A 20,779-nucleotide genomic window follows, 5' to 3' on the forward strand; every position below is an offset into this window, starting at 1 on the left:
CAATGTGTTTTTCTGAAATATTAGAATCATTCATTTATAAAAGTATTCTAAATGCATAATTCAAATTCCTCCTTATCCTTACATTTTTATTTTTCATTCTACGTTCATGCTCACTACAGTAGCATGGACGCTATTATTCTGAAACTTGTAAACATTCCCATGTCCTTCCTTTATTGTTTTATAACGATGATAGTTTTAAGAAAGTGGCACCGTTCACATCGCCAGGAAACAACCATGCCCTGGACTTTGTTTCAGTCCTGGGGATCGCTGTTTCCTGGGAGCGGCTTCTGCTTCTCTTAAACATTATAGTGGGGGGTGGTAGCTCAGGCGGTAGAGCTGGTGGTCTAGTAATCTAAAGGTTGCTGGTTGGATCCCCGGCGCCTCCTGCTAGCATGGTGTAGTGTCCTTGAGCAAGACACTTAACCCCTAATTGCTCCTGATGGCTGCGTCCGTCGCTGTTTGAATAATTGTAAGTCGCTTTGGATAAAAGCATCTGCTAAATGTAATGTAATTTACGAACGTGACGTCCGCTCTTCTTTCTTTGAGGCGCCATCAGCACAACATGTTTTTTAATGGAAGGGTTAGGGTTTGGGTTAGGGTTATGATCACCGTTCGTTCAACAACTTGTTGGTGAGTAACTCAACTAATGTTGATGGAGCACAGAGCCTAAACTTTTTAATATTTGTCTTTTTTTTTTTAAGTCAAACTCAGTTTTGAAAACACATTGAGAGATAGGAAACAACTTGAACATAAATCTACTTATAATCTCATTTCGTAGTAAAAAAGGCGTAAAGCGCTATGAGCTGCACCGGGTTGGAATGTGCTGGCTCACGTGTTTAATTGTCTGGAAAATCGGGTGAGTCTCTCGGGGGCCGTATTAAACCGGGTGGGTCTCTCGGGGGCCGTATTAAACCGGGTCGGCCTCTCGGGGGCCGTATTAAACCGGGTGGGCCTCTCGGGGGCCATATAAAACCGGGTGGGCCTCTCGGGGGCCGTATTAAACCGGGTGGGCCTCTCGGGGGCCGTATTAAACTGGGTTCGCAGCTAAATCACAGAAAGACATTTCAATGTGAAGTTTGGTCATTTTAAGTCGACACCTGTAGATGGACTATGGGGCCCCACAAAGTCGTGTTTTTGGGGTCTCTGCTGTTCTGTCTTTAGATGCTTGGAAATATCATTTGTGAACATAAGGTCTGTGTCCATTCATATGCCGTGAAGCCCAAAACCCTGAACCCCTCTGAATATTGAGGAGCTGCAGCCGTCATGAGCCTCCTAAACAGGAGAGACCTTCTCTCTGGCTTGGCTGCTCTCTGGCTTGGCTGCTCTCTGGCTTGGCTGCTCTCTGGCTTGGCTGCTCTCTGGCTTGGCTGCTCTCTGGCTTGGCTGCTCACTGGCTTGGCTGCTCTCTGGCTTGGCTGCTCTCTGGCTTGGCTGCTCTCTGGCTTGGCTGCTCTCTGGCTTGGCTGCTCTCGCCACATGTCAAGCATTTTGGGCTTGTTCTTGATGCTGACCTTGTCCTCAAGCCTCATTTTAATTCTGTGAAAACGGTGTACTTCCATCTACAAAACATAGCTATGGTGGGGCCTGTCCTGTCCCTTCAGGACGCCAAGAAACCGCTCGGTGCGTTTGTTTCGAGCCGTCTGGATGACTGTAGTTCATGCTGCGCAGGCCTTCCTGAAACAGCTGGACTGCAGACTTCTAGAACGCTGTTGCCTGGTTCTGACGAGGACGAGGAAAATTAATGTGACTCCTGTCATTTTAAAATTCATTGGCGCCCGGTTCCATTCAGAATAGATTAAAAATGTCTCTTTTTGGTCTGCGGAGCCCTCCTGTCCTAGCGACTGTCTAACAGCTTCTGTCCCAGGTCCGTTGAGCTCAGCCTCCTGACTGTACCCAAGACTAAAAACAAAGTTGGTGAGGCCTCTTTCTTATCTAACGCCCCTAAGGCCCGGAACAGCAGACCAACAGACCAGCAGACCAGCAGACACAACAGACAAAACCATAGCGTAGGTGAACCTGGTATTTCCAGGACGTCCCTGGGATCAGAGGCTACGAGCTGTGGTTCTGCAAACCCTCCCTCTCCCTCAACAGCCACTGAAGCGCAGCAGCACTGAGCTGCTGGATGCTCCACAGAGGTGTGTTCAGGCTCAAATGGGAGGGGGTAGAGTTGGAATAAAGCACTAAAATGTGGCCGTGATGTCAACGTATAAAACGTGAGATGCACCGATCCATCGGCCGGTGACCGCAATCGTTTTTCACCGGCCCATGGGCGTCGGATATATTATATTTTTACCCTGTGCTGTCGGCGTGCTGCACATACTACACAGAGTATTTGTTGCCTTGCATCTAGGACGGAGTGAGTTGAACTTGTCAAGCTGCAATGAAACTCTTTATTCATCTTTAATCATCAACAACTGCTGCAACAACTCTGTCCTGTGAGGAGCAGACCACACAAGCAGCACCAACCCCTCTGTGGACAAGCATCTGACCATGTTTGGCTCTAGAAACAACTGATCACTACTCCAAGAGGAGTATGAACTTTGCATGAAAGACCCAATAAATGGTGATTTCAACTCATTTAACAGATGATGGCCTTATGCAGTTGAATTAATCTGTTTTTTGAGAATGCATCTTGGCCGCATGGCACCACTGATTAAAATGCTTTTTCGGCGTTAGGTGAGTGGCAACAGAAACGGTCTGAAGCTGACCTTTCACCTGTATCACATTTGTATATATAAAAATAAGCCACGCCCCCTCCCTCGCGGACATGTCGTGGTGGTAAACACGGTAACACACGGAGACGGAGCGGCAGCGTCTGCAACTCTGAGGAGAAGCAGGAAGATGACGTGTCCTTGACAACAGGGACACATACGTACATCCATAGGTTTATCCTTTTCTTTTTGGGTATTTAAATTCAACCTAAAGTAGATGGTAAACATCCATTATGTTGTAAAACATACGCCACAAACTATATTATTTATTCAGACGTCGACCGACTTGCCATATATATTTTTTTTGATTTGATCTAAATGATATTTAAATGAAATGTTAATGAAAGCATCAATACGTGTTACTCATTGATTACAAACAAAAATAATTAGATTTCAAGTAGTTGTATTGGTAATGTTTATTTCTTGTAAAATGACTGACGAGACATATTTTATTGAGTATTCAATAAAAAACTATTATGAATCTACACACCTTTATGACTTCACTTTTTATATTTCCTGCCTCTTTTTTTTAAGCTCAATAACGAGGATAATATTTCACCGGATTTTCTGCCTTTGCCTCAAAGCTCATGTGTTGGCTTTATCCATCTTTTTATTGATTAAACTTTTTCCATACGTTTAATAAATGGCGCCAACACGTCGTGACACGCAGAGCCTTTGAGGGAAAAACTCGAGGGTGGAGGCACGTCACGGCGAGTAATGACGGATTACCCGTACCCTAACCCATAAAAGCTGCTATATTCATATATAAACTTGAAGTCTGTTAGAAATGTGAAACTTTTTTATAATTTCCTCATACTGATGTTTTGCGGGTTTCCCCGCAGCATCACTTCCTGCTTGGAGCGCTGCAGAGCGTCCTTCTTCCAAACCCCATCGCAGATGCTGTCCTTCTCTTGAGGGATTAAAAATGAATAAATAAATGGGTTGCCAAATATACTTTGCTGTGTGGCGCTGTTGATATACCCGGGCAGCCGTAAACGTACCCGGGCAGCCGTAAATGTACCCGGGCGGCCATTAACGTACCAGCATTTAAAAAGGCGAATACCGGCCATTAACGATGTACGGATGATAAATCAGTGCATCCCTAAATATTATTGTGAATATTTTCTGTGAATTTATTTTGAATGTTTTATTTCTGTATTTTTCAGGTTGCGTCGACAAGAAGAAAAACAAGAAAAAAGGAAACAATGAAAAGTTCCTACTTCCTGCAATAACTTGCTTCTCCTGTGGTGGGCGCTGTTATATTAATGTCAACTGTAACAACCTATTATATTAATATAAAACTATAATAACCTGTTATATTAATATCAACTGTAATAACCTGTTATATTAATATCAAACTATAATAACCTGTTATATTAATATCAACTGTAATAACCTGTTATATTAATATCAAACTATAGTAACCTGTTATATTAATATCAAACTGTAATAACCTGTTATATTAATATCAAACTATAATAACCTGTTATATTAATATCAACTGTAATAACCTGTTATATTAATATCAAACTATAATAACCTGTTATATTAATATCTAACTATAATAACCTGTTATATTAATATCAAACTGTAATAACCTGTTATATTAATATCAAACTATAATAACCTGTTATATTAATATCAAACTGTAATAACCTGTTATATTAATATCAAACTATAACTACCTGTTATATTAATATTCATATTTAATATGTTCAGAGAGCGCCCGGGAGGCAGACTGGGACGGTGTGGTAGCGCTGCATCGCGGCGAGGCAGCCGCTCGCACCTGGAACTACCAGCGGTGCACCATGGGGAAACACCTGCTGGCCCCGCCCCCTGGGGGGTGTACACGTCCCGTTCATGCTACGGTTACACACGCTTTTATCAATTTGGCTTTAAATTTGATATACATTTAATTACATTTTTTTATATTTATTGTATAAAATATGAACAATTTTGGATTCAACTGAAGTAGGAATTTTAAATTCAATAAAATATGAAAGTTATGAAATATGTTTTTCCAGGCGGTTGACATCACCTCCTGTGGAAACTTTGCTGTGGTGGGGTCGTCGTCAGGGCAACTGGATGTTTACAACCTGCAGAGCGGCCTGCACCGTGGCTGCTACGGAGAGCTTGCAGGTATGCTAACTGGCTAACTGGGAGGCTAACCCTAATTTACGTGCCTTAGTGAGCTAGTTCACGGAGCTAGTGGTGTGAGCTGACTGCCCCCATCTTGTTTTGCAGCACACATGGGCGCGGTACGTGGTGTGCATGTGGACGCGCTGAACCAGCGAACATGGAGCGCGGGGGCGGGCGACCGCCTGCTGCACATCTGGGGCTTCAGGACACGCAAGCTAACCGCTACGCTAACGCTAGCCGCCTCACCCGCAAGGACATTGCTACATCGTGACAGGTGCAGAAACACGCTCCGACTCCCTAATCTATTTCGTATGCAGTTATCATGTCATATTATATGTTGGAAACCCTTCTGTGTGTGCTAGTGGGATGCTGGCACTAGCGCTGGACGACCTGTCGCTGGTCGTCGTGGATACTGAGACGAGTCGCGTTGTCCGGACATTCCAAGGACACCGGGCGCAAATCACTGATATGGTCAGTTTACTATGAAATTAATTACTCTTAATTATTATATTTAAAGTCATTTTTCATCAACATGGTGAAGTATTATCTTTAAATTCAAATAGTGCTAGAAATGTTGCCCTTGGTTTTTTTCTTTGAAACAATGATTTTAGTCTTTTAGGCTGATTGTGAATTTTACTAAAAAGTTAAATATATTTATATTTGTTTTGTTGAATTAATTAATGTTACATAATGTAAGTATTGCATCATATATTATGTGTCTTGATTGTCGTCTTTAATTCTCAGACTTTTATTTTGAAACGTAATTGTGACGAGTCTTTTATTTTGAAACCCGCAGTTCTGTTATTCATTAACATGTTGACATGATAGTTAAAAAAAACCCCAATCATTTATTTCTACAAATCAATCTAGTACCGTTTTCAGTTAAAAAACCCGGGTTTTTTAAACCCGCTAAAAATAGGCGTTTGACACCTTCCCCATTGCCACGGGAACACGTGGGAGAAGGGGTGTGGCATGGTTCCAGTGTGACTGGGAATTGAACAGCAACGTAAACAAACAACCTCATAAAAAGTGTTTTGAGCCTTTCGTGAAGGACCCGACACAAGAGTGGAAGCAGCGTGGAGGATAGGACTTATATTTACAAATGTAACTTCCTGTTTCTAGAGTGGACGCAGCGTGGAGGATAGGACTTTTATTCAGAAATGTAACTTCCTGTTTCTAGAGTGGCATCAGCGTGGAGGATAGGACTTTTATTCAGAAATGTAACTTCCTGTTTCTAGAGTGGCATCAGCGTTGAGGATAGGACTTTTATTCAGAAATGTAACTTCCTGTTTCTAGAGTGGAAGCAGCGCCGAGGTTAGGACTTTTATTTAGAAATGCAACTTCCTGTTTCTGGAGTGGCATCAGCGTGGAGGATAGGACTTTTATTCAGAAATGTAACTTCCTGTTTCTAGAGTGGAAGCAGCGCCGAGGTTAGGACTTTTATTTAGAAATGCAACTTCCTGTTTCTGGAGTGGAAGCAGCGCCGAGGTTAGGACTTTTATTTAGAAATGCAACTTCCTGTTTCTGGAGTGGCATCAGCGTGGAGGATAGGACTTTTATTCAGAAATGTAACTTCCTGTTTCTAGAGTGGAAGCAGCGCCGAGGTTAGGACTTTTATTTAGAAATGCAACTTCCTGTTTCTGGAGTGGAAGCAGCGCCGAGGTTAGGACTTTTATTTAGAAATGCAACTTCCTGTTTCTGGAGTGGAAGCAGTGCGGAGGATAGGATCTTATTTAGAAATGTAACTTCCTGCTTCCTGTCCAGACCTTCAGCCCCGATGGTCGTTGGCTCATTTCCTGTTCCATGGACTGTTCCATCCGAACCTGGGACCTTCCATCTGCTTGGTGGGTTATTTATATGTATCTATAGGTTTATATCTCTATGTATCTATAGGTTTATATCTCTATGTATCTATAGGTTTATATCTCTATGTATCTTTAGGTTTATATCTCTATGTATCTATAGGTTTATATCTCTATGTATCTTTAGGTTTATATCTCTATGTATCTATAGGTTTATATCTCTATGTATCTATAGGTTTATATCTCTATGTATCTTTAGGTTTATATCTCTATGTATCTATAGGTTTATATCTCTATGTATCTTTAGGTTTATATCTCTATGTATCTATAGGTTTATATCTCTATGTATCTAGAGGTTTATATGTATCTATAGGTTTATATCTATATGTATCTATAGGTTTATATCTATATGTATATATATATATATATGTTTATATCTCTATGTATCTATAGGTTTATATCTCTATGTATCTATAGGTTTATATCTATAGGTTTATATCTATATGTCTCTGTGTTTATATCTATATGTATCTATAGGTTTATATCTCTATGTATCTATAGGTTTATATCCATAGGTTTATATGTATCTATAGGTTTATGTCTATATGTATCTATATGTTTATATCTATATGTATCTATAGGTTTATATCTATATGTTTATATATATATGTATCTATATGTTTATATCTCTATGTATCTATAGGTTTATATCTATAGGTTTATATCTATATGTATCTATAGGTTTATATCTATATGTATCTATAGGTTTATATCTATATGTATCTATAGGTTTATATCTATATGTATCTATAGGTTTATATCTATATGTATCTATAGGTTTATATCTCTATGTATCTATAGGTTTATATCTCTATGTATCTATAGGTCTATATATATTTATCTATAGGTTTATATCTCTATGTATCTATAGATTTAAATCTATGTGTATCTCTAGGTTTAAATCTATATGTATCTATAGGTTTATATCTATATGTTTATATCTCTGTGTATCTATAGGTTTATATCTATAGGTTTATATCTATATGTATCTATAGGTTTATATCTATATGTATCTATAGGTTTATATCTACATGTATCTATAGGTTTATATCTATATGTATCTATATGTTTATATCTATAGGTTTATATATGTATCTATAGGTTTATATCTAGGTTTATATCTATATGTTTATATCTCTTTGTATCTATATGTTTATATCTATATGTATCTATATGTTTATATCTCTATGTATCTATAGGTTTATATCTCTATGTATCTATAGGTCTATATATATGTATCTATAGATTTAAATCTATATGTATCTCTAGGTTTAAATCTATATGTATCTATAGGTTTATATCTATATGTTTATATCTCTATGTATTTATAGGTTTATATCTCTATGTACAGTATCTATAGGTTTATATGTATCTATATGTTTATATGTATCTATAGGTTTATATGTATCTATAGGTTTATATGTATCTATATGTTTATATGTATCTATAGGTTTATATCTATGTATCTATAGGTTTATATCTATGTATCTATAGGTTTATATCTATGTATCTATAGGTTTATATCTATATGTATCTATAGGTTTATATCTCTATGTATCGATAGGTTTATATATATATATGTATCGATAGGTTTATATCCATAGGTTTATATGTATCTATAGGTTTATGTCTATATGTATCTGTGTTTATATCTATATGTTTATATCTCTATGTATCTATAGGTTTATATCTATAGGTTTATATCTATATGTATCTATAGGTTTATATCTCTATGTATCTATAGGTTTATATCTCTATGTATCTATAGGTTGATATCTATGTATCTATAGGTTGATATCTATGTATCTATAGGTTTATATCTCTATGTATCTATAGGTTTATATCTATATGTATCTATAGGTTTAAATCTATATGTATCTCTAGGTTTAAATCTATATGTATCTCTAGGTTTATATCTATATGTATCTATAGGTTTATATCTATATGTACAGTATATCGGTTTATATCTATATGTATCTATATGTTTATATCTCTATGTATCTATAGGTTTATATGTATCTATATGTTTATATGTATCTATAGGTTTATATCTATGTATCTATAGGTTTATATCTATGTATCTATAGGTTTATATCTATATGTATCTATAGGTTTATATCTCTATGTATCGATAGGTTTATATATATATATGTATCGATAGGTTTATATCCATAGGTTTATATGTATCTATAGGTTTATGTCTATATGTATCTATAGGTTTATATCTCTATGTATCTATAGGTTGATAACTCTATGTATCTATAGGTTTATATCTATATGTATCTATAGGTTTAAATCTATATGTATCTCTAGGTTTATATCTATATGTATCTATAGGTTTATATCTATATGTATCTATAGGTTTATATCTATATGTACAGTATCTATCGGTTTATATCTATATGTCTCTATATGTTTATATCTCTATGTATCGATAGGTTTATATCTATAGGTTTATATCTATATGTATCTATAGGTTTATCTATATGTATCTATAGGTTTAAATCTATATGTATCTATAGGTTTAAATCTATATGTATCTCTAGGTTTATATCTATATGTATCTATAGCTTTATATCTATATGTACAGTATCTATCGGTTTATATCTATATGTATCTATATGTTTATATCTCTATGTATCTATAGGTTTATATGTATCTATATGTTTATATGTATCTATAGGTTTATATCTATGTATCTATAGGTTTATATCTATGTATCTATAGGTTTATATCTATATGTATCGATAGGTTTATATCTCTATGTATCGATAGGTTTATATCCATAGGTTTATATGTATCTATAGGTTTATGTCTATGTATCTATAGGTTTATATCTCTATGTATCTATAGGTTGACATCTCTATGTATCTATAGGTTTATATCTATATGTATCTATAGGTTTATATCTATATGTACAGTATCTATCGGTTTATATCTATATGTCTCTATATGTTTATATCTCTATGTATCGATAGGTTTATATCTATAGGTTTATATCTATATGTATCTATAGGTTTATATCTATATGTATCTATAGGTTTATTTATATGTATCTATAGGTTTATCTATATGTATCTATAGGTTTATCTATATGTATCTATAGGTTTATATCTATATGTATCTATAGGTTTATCTATATGTATCTATAGGTTTATCTATATGTATCTATAGGCTTATGTGTCTATAGAAGTGGGCGTGGCCCATGTGTTTGTCTAGTTTCTGTGATGACCTCATTCATCATGTTGAGTCATTTCTGTCACATAATGAAGTGACTTTGGGGGATGATGACATCACTACCCACTGTGATGACTCTTATGATGAACAGGTGTAAAGACACTCATGTATGTATCATTTTATGGGATGTTTTGCAGCCTGGTGGACTGCTTCCTGGTGGAGGCAGCCCCTGTCAGCATTTCCATGGCGACCACCGGAGACTTCCTGGCCACGGCACACGTGGACACACTGGGCGTGGTCCTGTGGTGAGCAGCCAATCACGGCAGCAGTGGACCATAGCATTTTATTTATATATATATATATATATATATATATATATATATATATATGTGTATATACATGTGTGTATATACATGTGTGTATATACATGTGTGTATATATGTATATATGTATGTATGTATATATACGTGTGTGTGTGTGTGTGTGTGTGTGTATGTGTATGTTTGTGTATACGTGTGTGTGTGTATATACATGTGTGTATATATGTATATATGTATGTATGTATATATACGTGTGTGTGTGTGTGTGTGTATGTGTATGTTTGTGTATACGTGTGTGTGTGTATATACATGTGTGTGTTGTGAAGGAAATTCTTCTGCAGAGATCAGTGAGGTTACTCTGCCCGCTACAAGAAAACAACAACCGAGAATATTCAAGACATTTATTCTGCAGAATAAAGAGAGAGATTCAGTACTGCTACAAAGCAGCGCTCGGATCAATCTAATATCACAGAGAAAGACAGGAGGCTTTATACAGGAGAAACAGGGTGTGGTTGGGTCAGTGGTCTCCGACGAGTCTGCCTCCCCCCTTAACAGTCTTCCTGGGTGCCCCCCCTTCCTAGAATGTAAATAACAGGTACTTGCAACCTTGACCTGGCAGAATGGGGGTTGCATGACAATGCAGTTCCCCAGGAGTGTCCCTCATCTCTATAGAAGGTAAACAGGCACATGACATGACATTGTAGGAGCAAAACATTTCTCTTTACATAACTCTGGGGGGTTCCTGGGGGGACAGACACAAATGTTTTAAAACCCCCTTTTGGAGGTAGAGGCCATTCAAAATAGTTGATCGTAATCATTTTTCCCTCACAGTGTATATACATGTGTGTGTATATACGTGTGTGTATATACATGTATGTGTGTGTATATACATGTGTGTATATACGTGTGTATATATCTATGTGTACATACAGTTTGTGACCCACCACAGACTTTAGGGTGATTTTGCGGCTTTTGACTTTTTTTCACGCATCATTTGAAAGGGGAGAAGCAGAGCTTCCAAACAAGGTGTCACAAATGTCTTAAAGCTGTGACTTGTTAATGACAAGGGTTTGGCAAACTGTGTTTCTGAGATAATCACCTTCAAAGTTTGACCCACACCAGCTTCATTCAGCTCCCGCAATGCAACTGGGCTGGGAGGACCAACAAAGCCTCATGGCTACTTAACATGCTGCTGAATGGGCCAGCGTTGAACAGCGTCAACAACACAAAACTATTTTTTTTTTTTAAGCTTTTATTTAACAGTAAGAATATACATGTTTTATAAAAGTGGAATTATTTTGGAGTTTAAAAGTACGGACAACACAACAAAATGTCGAGTCCATCAATAATATGAGCTAGCTAGCAGGATTCCTTCATCTCCTGGGTCTTCAGCTCGGATTCCTCCGCCCTGGATACTTGGATTATCCTCCACTGGATTGATTTTTTGTCACGCTACCTGGACTGTCCGTCACTTCTCTCCTGCTCCTGTCATTACGCCGCAGGCTGCGGCCGTCCCAGGTTCGGCTTCTCCTTCTCGGCTCGTAGCTTGCTGGCTATCTGCCGCTGTGGAGATGGTGCTCAAATAATCCTCTCTCGATCTTCGGACATTTTTATGTTCAGCTGCGCCCTTCTGTCTGGACGTTATTAAATCACTCGGACTCTTACAGCGCCCCTGTTATATGCGCAGAGAATCCCTTGAGTATCCCAAGTTTATTCGGGTCGGATTCCACTGGCGCTTGCGCTATTCCTGTTGCGCGCTTCCGCTTTGCACGTCGACGTAATCACAACAAACATCACGTGCGCACCAGCTGTCTGAAGCCCTTGCTCTGTGCTGACGGTGTCACTCCTCCCATCCTGCCTGACTCCTCAACTGCTCCCTTCATGCTGCTCAACACCCGCTCCTTAAAAAATAAAGCACTACTTATCCATGACATTGTCACTGACAGACAACTTGATTTTCTATGTCTAACTGAGACATGGCAAATTCGGCAGGACAACACTCAACCAAGCCACTCCCCCAGGATCTGTGCATCTTCAGAAACCCCGCTCCATAGGCCGTTACAGTGGGCAGGCTGTCATCCACCGAGCTGACATCCGGGTCAAGGAAATCCCCACACCGAATCTAACATCTTTTTAATGTATTTGATTCTCACTATCTGGGTCTCCTCAACTCCAGATTATCCTCATATACCGCCCCCCAAGGCCTCCACCACCTTCATGTCTGAGCTTGTCCTCTGTCTGCTTCAAGTCTCCATCTACCCTCCTGCTGGAAGACTTCAATATCCACATGGACTCCTCCAATTGCAGCTTTGCTGCTGAATTCCTGTCTCTGTTGGACTGTTTCAACATCATGCAGCATGTCCAAGGCCCCACCCACGTTAAAGGTCACACTTTGGACCTAGTCTGCTCTACCGGTACCCCGCCCCCTCCCATCTGCAGTGCCTGGACCTGGCAGTATCAGACCATCACGCGGTCCCCTTCACCGTCCCTGTCCCCCTGCCCATGCAGCCCCCTGGTCATTCCATCACCTTCAGGAATATTAGGTCAGTGGGTGCACCAACTCTATCTGAACTGCTTGCGACCCTCATGGCCCTGGCTCCCGCTGACACCTTGCCAGATGGCCTAGTCGCCCACTATAACGCTGCTCTATCCAGTAGCCTGGACTCTCTGGCCCCCCTTAAATCCCGGACTCTATGCTATACCCGTCCCGCCCCTTGGTTCACAACCGACCTCCGCATCATGAAGGCCACCAGTCGCCGGTTGAAGCGGCTCTACAAGCGAACTGGCCTCACCGTCCACCGTCTGGCCTTTGAAGACCATGTTCTGTCCTACAAGGAGGAACTCTCCAGGACCAAGATCAATTACTACTCCACCCTTATGGGCTCTCAGCAAAACCACCCCAGAACACTATTCACCACCATAAACCGTCTGCTCCTCCCCCTCGCTGCCTCCCACACTGCCGATGCCCCTGACCTCTGCACCAAGTTCCTGGACTTTTTCCAGGCTAAAGTGGACACCATTCACCAACAACTCCTAGTTCCTGCCCCCTCTCCTCCCAACGTATCCCAGACACTGGGCGGTGTGCCTCAGCTGTCCCCCTCCGCCCCCAACGCTCTCTCTCTTCCTTCTCCCTCGTTGATGCTTCACTAGTCTCGACGTTGGTGACCAAAGCCCAAGCCTCCACCTGCTCCCTGGACCCTATGTCAACGACGTTGGTGAAAGCCTGCCTTCCTACCCTCTACCCCTCCATCACAGGCAAAATCAACTCCTCCCTAGTATCTGGTACAGTTCCCCCCCAGTCTCAAAATGGCCTCCATCACTCCCATCCTAAAGAAGCCTGGTCTGGACCCTGAGGATCTGAACAACTATCGGCCGATCTCCAACCTTCCGTTCCTCAGTCAGGTCCTGGAAAGAGCAGTGGCCGCCCAGCTCCATCAACATCTGTCCAACCATGAGCTCTACGAACCCCTGCAGTCAGCCTACAGAGCACACCACAGCACAGAGACCGTCCTAATCAAGATCACCAACGACCTCCTCCTCGCGGCAGACTCCGGTAACATCAGTATCCTCATCCTCCTGGACCTTTCCGCTGTTTTCAACACGGTTTCCCACACAATCCTCCCAAAACGCCTATCCCACCTCCTTGGCATCACTGGAACAGCTCTGTCATGGTTTCACTCATATCTATCAAACAGACTCAGTTTGTCAAGATCAACGGCTCCTCCTCCCCCCATGCTCCAGTCAACCATGGAGTCCCTCAAGGCTCTGTGCTCGCTCCAACACTCTTCACCATCCACTCTGCTCCCCCCACAGTCTCTGGTCAACTGCCTTCATGGTCATAAAAACCTGGATGACAACAAACCTACTCCAACTCAACAGAAAAAAGTCAGAGCTCATGGTTGTGGCCCCAAAGACGCTGCTCTGGAAGGTTAGAGATCTTCTCCTCCTCGTCGACGGCTGTTCCATCAAAACATCTCCCGAGGTCCGCAACCTGGGTGTTATCCTGGACTCCACCCTCTCCTTTCAGTCACACATCAGATCCATCGCCAAGTCCAGTCCGCCTTCTATCACTTCAAAAACATCTCCCGTCTCCATCCCTCACTCTCAGACTCCGTGGCTGAAATCCTCATCCACGTTTTCATCACCTCCCGGCCGGACTACTGTAACGCAGTCCTGTCCGGGGTTTCCGGCAAAGCCCTGGACAGGCTCCAGAATGTGCAGAACTCAGCTGCCAGGATTCTCACCCACACCAAGCCCTGGCAGCACATCACCCCCACCCTCATCCACCTCCACCGGCTCCCGCTCAAGTTCCGCATCTCCTACAAACTCCTCCTCCTCACATATAAATCCCTTCACGCACTCGCCCCCCAATCCCTGTCCCACCTCCTCCACCAGCACACTCCTTCACCAGTACACTCCTCCACCAGCACACTATATCCCGGAACCTGCGGTCCTCAAACATGGGTCTGCTGTCCGTCCCCCGCACCAGACTACCAACTTTGGGGGACAGAGGTTTCAGCGTGGCAGCCCTCACTCTCTGGAACTGTCTCTCTCCCGTAATCCGTGACGCCCCCACCCTGGACATTTTCAAAACAACCCTCAAGAGCCACCTTTTCACCGTGGCCTTTCCGCCTTAGTTAGTTAGTTTAGATATTCTTCTGTTTTTGCTTTTGTTCCTCTCTCCCTTAATCTGCCCCCCCCCCCTCCTGTGAAGCGACCTTGGGTTCTTTGAAAGGTGCTTTACACATTTAAGTTATTACTATTATTATTACTATTATTATTATTATTATTATTATCATGATCATTATTATTATTATTGTTATTATTATTATCATGATCATTATTATTATTATTGTTATTATTATTATTATCATGATTATTATTATTATCATTATTATTATTATCCCTTATTATTATTATTTTCATTATTATTATTACTACTATCATGGTGGAACATGAAGTCCAGTACGCGCTGCTCACACTGACTTGGATCTATGGCACTGGTCAGATTAAGTTCCGGGATATGACTCAGAGTTTCCTCCACCCGCTTCACCTCATCCATAACAACAAGGGAAATGAAAGTTTTCACAGACAAGTGAAACTGGATCCTCGTCTTATTTACAGAAGTGACGTCAGTAATCCTTACTTGATGGTACACGTTGGTACACATCCTCTTCACAACAGTGTCTCCGTGTGTGTAAAAGTAGTACCATTTAAAGTAGTACCATTTAAAGGTTGAACTCCATCCCAACGTTTCACCTTGTGACTTGACATCACATGGAACATGGAGGAATGATCTTCACCTTTAAAGGAAACCATCGCTCGTCGTCGTTCAGTGCCGTTCAGCGTCTCGGTAAGTCAACTGCGTTTCCCCATGTCATCCAACGGGAATATTTAACTACACGTTTAACACTTTTCTACTATTTATAGATCAAATTGGGTTTTGTAAATACGTTGAGAGATTATAAAACACAAAGGAACACGAATCTGAAATCATTTTCCTTCAAGAAAGGTTTTTTCAACTTATTTGGTGCTGCTGGCCATTTTAGGAATGAGTGAGATGGAGCTTTTGCTGTGGTGGGTCACATATTTATCTACATATAAATGTATATACATACATATGTATCGACATATATGTATATACATATAAGGTGTGTGTGTGTGTGTGTGTGTGTGTGTGTGTGTGTGTGTGTGTGTGTATATATATATATATATATATATATATATATATATACACACACACACACACGTTTATATGTTTTTATAACTTGATCAAAGTAAATTGGGTGCCAGGTGTATTTCCATACACTGACGTATACAGGACCCTTGAGCAAGGCACCCAGCCGCTAGCTGCAGTGACGCTAACGCTAGTGCCAACCTGTCTCCAGGTCTAATAGGAGTCTCTGCGGACCTGTTTTGCTCCGCCCACTTCCTGCCGACTTCCAAGCAGAGACATTGTCGCTGCCTGGCTCCGCCCCCTCTCCAGGTAGCGCCCAATAGGAATCCAGGAAACCCAACGACAACTTTACCAGATATTTAATGATGATTATGAATCGCATGGATTTACAGCTGAGGACCCACATGAAGGCGGGGGCGGAGCCAAGGATCAGATACAGAAATACGAGTGGCCAGAGCAGCTGGAGCCCCGCCTCCTGACACTGACAGCACTACCTGTGCCTCGCTGGAGGAACCTGCTCCACCTGGACACCATCAAGGTGTGATGTGAATATTGATAGAGTTGTTGAAATGATGATTTCAAATATCCTGTGAGAATGTTTATAGTCATACATGCTGTGATGAACATTGTACCCAACGATGTGTTTTTATTCATGTTGTCAACATGTAGCGGCGCAACAAGCCCCCCCAGCCCCCCCTCAGGGAGCCAGGCTCCGCCCCCTTCTTCCTGCCCACACTTCCTGGTTTGACGCCCACATTCACTCTGGAAACAGAGGAGCGGAGCCAAGTCGTCCAGGTATTATTGTTATTATTTACATTATTATTTCTATTATTATTACTGTTATTATTATTATTATTATTATGACACTCCATGTTCTTATTGATATTATTATTGTTTCTTAAAATATGAAATATTAATTTTCAGTCCAAACTGGTCTCAGCTCTGGAGCAGAAGTCTGAGTTCTGCGTCGCCTTGGAAACCAACCGCTGTAACTAGGATTATTATTGGATACGATATTAATAGTCATCTGTCGTTTCTAGATTTTTTATTTGTCACATACATATACATGCTTTCATACATATATGCAGTGAAATGTTTATGAATATTCATATTTATAATTATTATTCTCTAGATCATGATGCGCTCTCAGTCCTGAAGCTCCTCCCCCCCTCCCGTGTGGACGTGGAGCTCCGCCTCCTTTTGCCAGACTGGGGCTCCGCCCCCGAGCTCTCATTGGCCTTCATCAGGATGATCGACGTCATGTTGTCTGGGAGGCGGGACTTCGATCTGGCACAGGCCTACCTGGCGCTTTTCCTGAAGGTTAGCATGCTAATGCTAGGTGGGCTTAACCCGGTGCCGTTCCTGAAGGTTAGCATGCTAATGCTAGGTGGGCTTTACCTGGAGCCGTTCCTGAAGGTAAGCATGCTAATGCTAGGTGGGCTTTACCTGGTGCCATTCCTGAAGGTTAGCATGCTAATGCTAGGTGGGCTTTACCTGGTGCTGTTCCAAACAGTTAGCATGCTAATGCTAGGTGGGCTTTAACCTGGAGCCGTTCCTGAAGGTTAGCATGCTAATGCTAGGTGGGCTTTACCTTGTGCTGTTCCAAACGGTTAGCATGCTAATGCTAATTCTGCTTCTATTGAAAGCTATTCACTAAGTGAGCTCTTTGTGTCTCTAGCTCCACCTCCGAGCTGTGTCACGTGACCCCGTTGCCATGGCAGCGCTGCAGGAGCTGCTAGGTCGTCTGGAGGCGGAGTGGGCGTGGCTTCAGGACTCTTTCAACCAATCGCTGTGTGTGCTAGCGTACGCTAAGAGCGCCTTGCTCTGACGCCTTTTCTTTTTTCTGCAAACTACTAAATAAAAGTTACAAATTTATTTAGTCTGAGATTTATTTTCACATGAAATGAGGAGACAGGAGGCTAGGAGCTAGGAGACGGTCTAGAAACTAGGAGACATTCTAGGAGCGAGGACACCATATAGTAGCTAGGAGGCAGTCTAGGAGTCAGAAGACAGTGTAGGAGCCAGGAGACAGTCTAGGGACTAGGAGATGGGCTCGAAACTTGTAGAGGGTCTAGGAGCTAGGAGACAGTCTAGGAGCCACAAGACAGTCTAGGAGCTAGGACACAATCTCGGAGTGAGGACACAGTCTTGGAGCGAGGAGACAGTCTAGGAGCCAGGAGACAGCCTATTAACAGGGTGACAGGAGTCGAGGAGCTAGGAGACAGTCTAGGAGTCAGAAGACAGTGTAGGAGCCAGGAGACAGTCTAGGGACTAGGAGATGGGCTCGAAACTTGTAGAGGGTCTAGGAGCTAGCAGACAGTCTAGGAGCCACAAGACAGTCTAGGAGCTAGGACACAATCTCGGAGTGAGGACACAGTCTTGGAGCGAGGAGACAGTCTAGGAGCCAGGAGACAGTCTAGAAGTCAGGACACAGTATAGGAGCTAGGACACCATCTAGGAGCCAGGAGACAGTGTAGGAGTCAGGAGACGGTCTAGGAGCTAGGACACAATCTAGAAACTACGAGACAGTCTACGAACTAGGAGATGGTCTCTGAACTGGGAGACAGGAGTCTAGGAAATATAAGACAGCCTAGGAGCCAGGACACAATCTAGGAACTAGGAGACAGTCTAGAAGTCAGGACACAGTATAGGAGCGAGGACACAATCTAGGAGCTAGGAGACGGTCTCGGAGCAAAGCATTCTTGTCCCTCAAAGTAAAAGCGCGTCACGGTGAAACATCCCAAGATGCCTAGGCGTCGGCCATCTTGCTTCCAGGTGAGGTTGTGTGTGGTGTGTGAGCGGCCTCCAGGGGGGGCTGCAGCGGCCTCTCCCCAGGTGACTTGGTGTGTTGCTGCTGCAGCTGCTGCTGCAGGAGTGTCAACAGCCTCCAGGGGGTGACAGTGAGATCAGCTCTGAAAATGAACTTTGAGATGGAGCAGAAAAAACATGTGTGCAGCATGTTGACAGCACAGGTACAAGAAAGAACAAGTCAACGTGGGACGATTTCATGAAAGTTACAACTATTTAACTAAATAAAATTCGATTCAATTAAATACAATTAAATTATATTAAATTAAATTAAATTAATTGAATTAAATATCTTCTTCTCCTTCTCCTTTTGGTTGCTCCCGTTAGGGGTTGCCACAGCGGATCATAAAATTAAATTAAATTAAATTAAAGGAGAATAAAGAATCTAGCCAATCTGCACAAGCCAGTGTATCATCAGTGCCGGTCCCAAGCCCGGATGAATAGAGAGGGTTGCGTCAGGAAGGACATCCAGCGTAAAAACCATGCAAATCAAACATGATGACAACAAATCAGATTTCCATACCAGATCAATGGAGGCCCGGGTTAACAACCACCACCACCGGTGCCGTTAGCCAACAGGGTGCCAGCGGAAACTGTGCTACTGGGCCCAAGAAGAAGAAGAAGAAGAAGAAGAGGGGGAATGCGTGTCTGGAGACAGCAGGAGAGGAAGAAGGGAAGCAGAGTAGAGTGGAGAGAAGGAACTTTGAACGTTGGCACTGTGAAGGGTAAAAGAGAGAGAGCTGGCTGACATGCTGGAGAGAAGGAAGGTAGATGTACTATGTGTACAAGAGATCAGGTGGAAGGGGAGTAAGACCAGGAGTATCACAGCCAGGTACAAACTGTTCTACCATGGAGTGGATGGCAGGAGAAACGGGGTAGGGATGGTGTTGAAGGAAGAATATGTCGAGTGTTTTGGAGGTGACCAGAGTGTGGGACAGAGTGATGAGCATGAAGCTGGACATTGATGGGGTGATAATGAATGTGATCAGTGCATACGCTCCCCAAGTTGGGTGTGAGATGGAAGAGAAAGAATAATTCTTTAGTAAGTTGGATGTAGTGGTGGAGAGCGTCCCCAAGGGGGAGAGAATGGTCGTTGGAGCAGATCTCAATGGGCATGTTGGCCAAGGGACCAGAGACATAGGTGACAAGAAGGTGACGGGAAGGTATGGTGTCAAGGAGAGGAAGGTGGAAGGACAGATGGTGGATTTCACCAAAAGGATGGAATCGGCTGTTGTGAATACGTATTTCAAGAAGAGGGAGGAACACAGGGTGACATACAAGAGTGGAGGAAGGTGCACACAGGTAGACTACATCTTAAGCAGGAGGTGCAATCTGACAGAGATTAGTGACTGCAAAGTGGTGGTAGGGGAGTGTGTTGCTAGGCAGCATTGGATGGTGGTCTGTAGGATGACTCTGGAGGCCAAGAAGAGGAAGAGTGTGAAAGAAGAGACAAAGATAATATGGTGGAAGTTGAAAAAGGAGGAGTGTTGAGAAGGTGGAGGGAGTCCTTTGAGGAGCTGATGAATGAAGAAAGGGAGAGATGAAGGCAGATGTTTAACACCATCCTGGAAAGGGAGAGGATGCCGGAGGAGTGGAGAAGAAGTTTACTGGTACCATCTTCAAGAATAAGGGAGACGTACAGAGCTGTAGTAACTACAGGGGAATAAAGTTGATCAGCCACAGCATGAAGCTCTGGGAAAGGGTGGTGGAGGCCAGGTTAAGAGGAGCGGAGGGGATCAGCCAGCAGCAGTATGGTTTCATTCCAGGAAAGAGTACTACAGATGACATGTTTGCTTTAAGAACACTGAACACTGAACACTGGGAAGGCCGGAGGGAGTTGCACTGCGTCTTTGTGGATTTAGAGAAAGCGTATGATAGGGTGCCTAGAGAGGAAGTGTGGTATTGCGTGAGGTAGATGAGGTAGGTGGTAGAGAAGTACGTAAGAGTGGTACAGGAGACAGTAGTAAGGTGTGCAGTAGGCGTGACCAAGGCACCAAAGTGGAGGTGGGACTGCATCAAGGATCAGCTCTGAGCCCTTTCTTGTTGCAGTGGTGATGGACAGGTTAACAGATGAGATCAGGCAGG

General features: G+C 42.2%; 1 protein-coding gene across 1 annotated transcript in view; it reads left to right on the forward strand.

Annotated features, from left to right (window-relative positions):
* wdr36 (WD repeat domain 36) overlaps nucleotides 1–17,761 on the forward strand; it is a 31,468-nt gene extending 13,707 nt beyond the window's left edge. The window contains exons 11-23 of the mRNA XM_080018492.1: nucleotides 3,878–3,958; nucleotides 4,431–4,579; nucleotides 4,736–4,850; nucleotides 4,956–5,124; nucleotides 5,213–5,321; nucleotides 6,615–6,694; nucleotides 10,087–10,194; nucleotides 16,098–16,195; nucleotides 16,279–16,424; nucleotides 16,556–16,681; nucleotides 16,811–16,874; nucleotides 17,019–17,206; nucleotides 17,565–17,761. Coding sequence (XP_079874618.1) covers nucleotides 3,878–3,958; nucleotides 4,431–4,579; nucleotides 4,736–4,850; nucleotides 4,956–5,124; nucleotides 5,213–5,321; nucleotides 6,615–6,694; nucleotides 10,087–10,194; nucleotides 16,098–16,195; nucleotides 16,279–16,424; nucleotides 16,556–16,681; nucleotides 16,811–16,874; nucleotides 17,019–17,206; nucleotides 17,565–17,714 — 1,583 coding nt within the window. The 3' untranslated portion in view covers nucleotides 17,715–17,761. The remainder of the gene's footprint in view (nucleotides 1–3,877; nucleotides 3,959–4,430; nucleotides 4,580–4,735; nucleotides 4,851–4,955; nucleotides 5,125–5,212; nucleotides 5,322–6,614; nucleotides 6,695–10,086; nucleotides 10,195–16,097; nucleotides 16,196–16,278; nucleotides 16,425–16,555; nucleotides 16,682–16,810; nucleotides 16,875–17,018; nucleotides 17,207–17,564) is intronic.
* Nucleotides 17,762–20,779: the final 3,018 nt, after the last annotated feature.

The sequence above is a fragment of the Zeus faber genome (genome assembly GCF_960531495.2).
Source record: "Zeus faber genome assembly, chromosome: 17".
NCBI lineage: Eukaryota > Metazoa > Chordata > Actinopteri > Zeiformes > Zeidae > Zeus > Zeus faber.